Genomic DNA, 3017 nt, shown 5'->3' on the forward strand with positions numbered 1-3017 from the left:
CTGGCATGCCAACTGCCACTTCCGTACAAACTCCTCATCATGTGGCCTTTCAAACACAACTGTGATGCTCAGCTCATTAAGCATTGCACCAACTCCGGCCTTCCTAAGGCGGTCCTTGAAGTAGTGTGCATTCCTCAGGCATTTCTGCACTTCTTTCTGGAAACCTCTGTATCCTTTCCGGTTAAGGGTATACCAAAGGAATATGGGAGCATGGCCATTCCGGCTACCCATGATTGTGGCATCCCTAGAAGCAAGGTATTCTACATTATTGGAAAGAACATTGATATGCTCCAATCTTGTTATCTGAACACCACAAGGCATTGGGCACCCCACAAATTTGTGGCCAGAAACACTAACACTACCAATGGGCTTCTTAAAAGAGACTTTTGGTGCCTGATATTGAAAAATACAAAATAATCAACATCATTGCTTACATAAAAAAAACTCAAAAATAAGATGGTAAGATGTACATCACTAAAGGAATTGGTCTCAAATCTTGTTTTGGCAAGCAATTAAACTTGTAAATTGTTAAATGCAAGACAAACAACAATGAGCTATAATAGCATAGACAAGGTTATGTGCAAGAACCAAAATGCTATTTGCTGACATGGAAAACAACGAATTACAACAAAAGTAGAATAATACATAGGAGTTCCAATTAGATAACAGAGGGATAGCAAATATGACTTCAACAGCACATGTCTGAAGTTTAAAGATTTTTGGTACCGTGAACAAGAGAAACTTACAAGTTTCACAAAAGGCATCATGAGACCAAACAAGGCCCCATCACAATGGATGTAGAATTTGTCACGTGAAAATCCAGTATCTTCAAGTGTCTTTATCACCAGATCAAGATCATCCACTGCTCCTTTGACAGTTGTACCTGCAAAGTTCCGTCTATATGAGTCAACATCATCAAAGTAAAAAAAAAGGCGGGAGAGGAGGGGCAATAGAGATAAAGAAACTTGCCTATGTTCACATTTACAATAGTTGGCTTATCTTTGTGAAGAAGCAGCTTGGCCTTGAAATCATTACAATCAATCTCTCCGGTATGAAGAGTTAGAATCTTCATACAATCCATTTTGTATATATGTGCAGCTTTAAATACAGAATAATGTGATTCTTGTGAGGCGTACAAAATTCCATCCGGAAGGACCTCTCTCCTGCAAATGTCATATTTAACAATATAATCGTGTTCTTTCCAAATTTGCAAAATGTTGAACAAAGTCAAACTAAAACTAACCCAGCTAGGATGCCATGGAGATTGCCCTCAGTACCACAGTTTGTCATATAGCCCCAGTACTCATCTTTCTCTATTTCCCATAACTGAGCAAACCAGTCCAAAACCCCAACTTCAAACTGTCGGGAGTGGACTCCATAATTGCTTTCAATGAATGGATCTCCCAGGTTGTTTATGGAGAAGTGCTGAAGTTGAGAAAGTGCACCGTAGTCGAAATCCAAATTATAAGGGTAACCTGGCATAGATTGTTCACAAATTACATACGAGTATATGACTATATGAGATAGCCTATAAACTCCATAGGTTAAAAGAATGAATATAGGCCTTGAAATGCTACACATCTTCTAGGTAATTTTTGCACAAAATGGAAGCCAGAATAATATAGATGCGTTAATGAATTGTAATGGATCATAAACATTTTTCGTTTCCCTCTAACTAGTGAAAAAAGCACTCTTCATGTAATAGACATGAAGACTTCTTTTGTCATACGTGATTGAATGCTTCATCTACTTCCTCACACAGGCACAGCAGCCTTAAATGCATCTCATTCTTCGCCAAAACATTAAACATAAAACAATCTCAACTACAAATGAAGGATAGCTAAAACGCACATTGTGGGTTGGACAACGAACAAGTTTGTATGCACCACCACTATCAAATCTCAATTATGATTTTTACTCACTTTGTTTTTTTAAAGAAAAAATTAAAAAATGTTACATTATATTTGTTGCCTTCAAATGAAACCACCCGGATAATTATAAAAACATATCAATAAAAACTCAGCAGCTGGAATACTAGGCAAACAGAGGATAACTGGGAAGCAGGTGAGGTTAAACATGTAGTATAAGTTGGTGCCAAGTATTGTGTGGGTGCTGATGCTTGGTTGGTATTACCATCAAGTTAACAAACTTTCTTGTATGTCAAGTCAGAAATCACAGGGCCGAACGTTGCATAGAAATGAACAGAATTACAAAAATACTAGTTGGAACAAACAAAAGCAACGATGATATCCTATCATGAAGCATTTGCTTTTGTGCTAAATGCAACAAGGAAAATGCAATCAAGAAAGCAGTAAGATTAAAAGAGCAAATGCTATCAAACCTAAATGATGTTTTGTCCTTTCAGTCAATGATTTTTTGTATTTGGACAATACACTTGCCATGTAAGCATCCCTTTCCCCTGTAATCTCATCATCTGCATCAGGTTCTGTAACTTCTAGACACTGTGTGTGAACATTTTTTCCCAGTACTATAGCTCTTTTCACGTTCTCACTTTCTGCAACTGTGGGTGGCACAGGTTCTTTGATCACAGCTGACGCATCGAAATCCTCGGGCAATGGTTCAACTATTCCGTTGGTGCCCAAATGGCCACTTCCAACCATTTTGATGCTTGCAACACAAGATTACCTGTAAAAGATGGAGTCCAGGAGTGAATTGAGCAACAAAGTCCATGGTTAAATAAAGCAGCCATCCCTATTTTCCTTTTAGTGAAAACATTTACCAATTTCTATACACAAAAAGGATGCCAGACCAAATCACGATTACCACCAATACAGGAAACTCACGCAAATCTCTTCATTTCATATACATTATTTGAGTCATTTATATACAGAATATAAAAATTATTAAATTATGAAATAAATGAAGATCACAAAGATTTATGGAAAGACGTACAAATTCCAAGGTTGCGAGAACCATACCGGTCAATAAACCGGTGAAGTTACTGGTTTAATGGTTCATTGGTTCGACCGAGGTTCAACTGAGGTTCAACCAGTTTA

At 37.6% G+C, this 3017-nt stretch overlaps 2 protein-coding genes across 2 annotated transcripts in view; both read right to left on the minus strand.

Annotated features, from left to right (window-relative positions):
• LOC107615852 (serine decarboxylase 1-like) overlaps positions 1 to 2636 on the minus strand; it is a 4016-nt gene extending 1380 nt beyond the window's left edge. Inside the window, exons 1-5 of the mRNA XM_021112373.1 lie at positions 2342 to 2636; positions 1244 to 1475; positions 970 to 1163; positions 747 to 883; positions 100 to 393 (exon numbers count right to left, since the gene is read on the minus strand). Of these exons, the coding sequence (XP_020968032.1) occupies positions 100 to 393; positions 747 to 883; positions 970 to 1163; positions 1244 to 1475; positions 2342 to 2621 (1137 nt within the window). The 5' untranslated portion in view covers positions 2622 to 2636. The remainder of the gene's footprint in view (positions 1 to 99; positions 394 to 746; positions 884 to 969; positions 1164 to 1243; positions 1476 to 2341) is intronic.
• Positions 1 to 3017, minus strand: part of LOC107617635 (serine decarboxylase 1-like) — a 59642-nt gene that overhangs the window by 10715 nt on the left and 45910 nt on the right. The gene's annotated exons all lie outside the window — the stretch shown is intronic.

Source organism: Arachis ipaensis, chromosome B09 (genome assembly GCF_000816755.2).
Source record: "Arachis ipaensis cultivar K30076 chromosome B09, Araip1.1, whole genome shotgun sequence".
Lineage (NCBI taxonomy): Eukaryota > Viridiplantae > Streptophyta > Magnoliopsida > Fabales > Fabaceae > Arachis > Arachis ipaensis.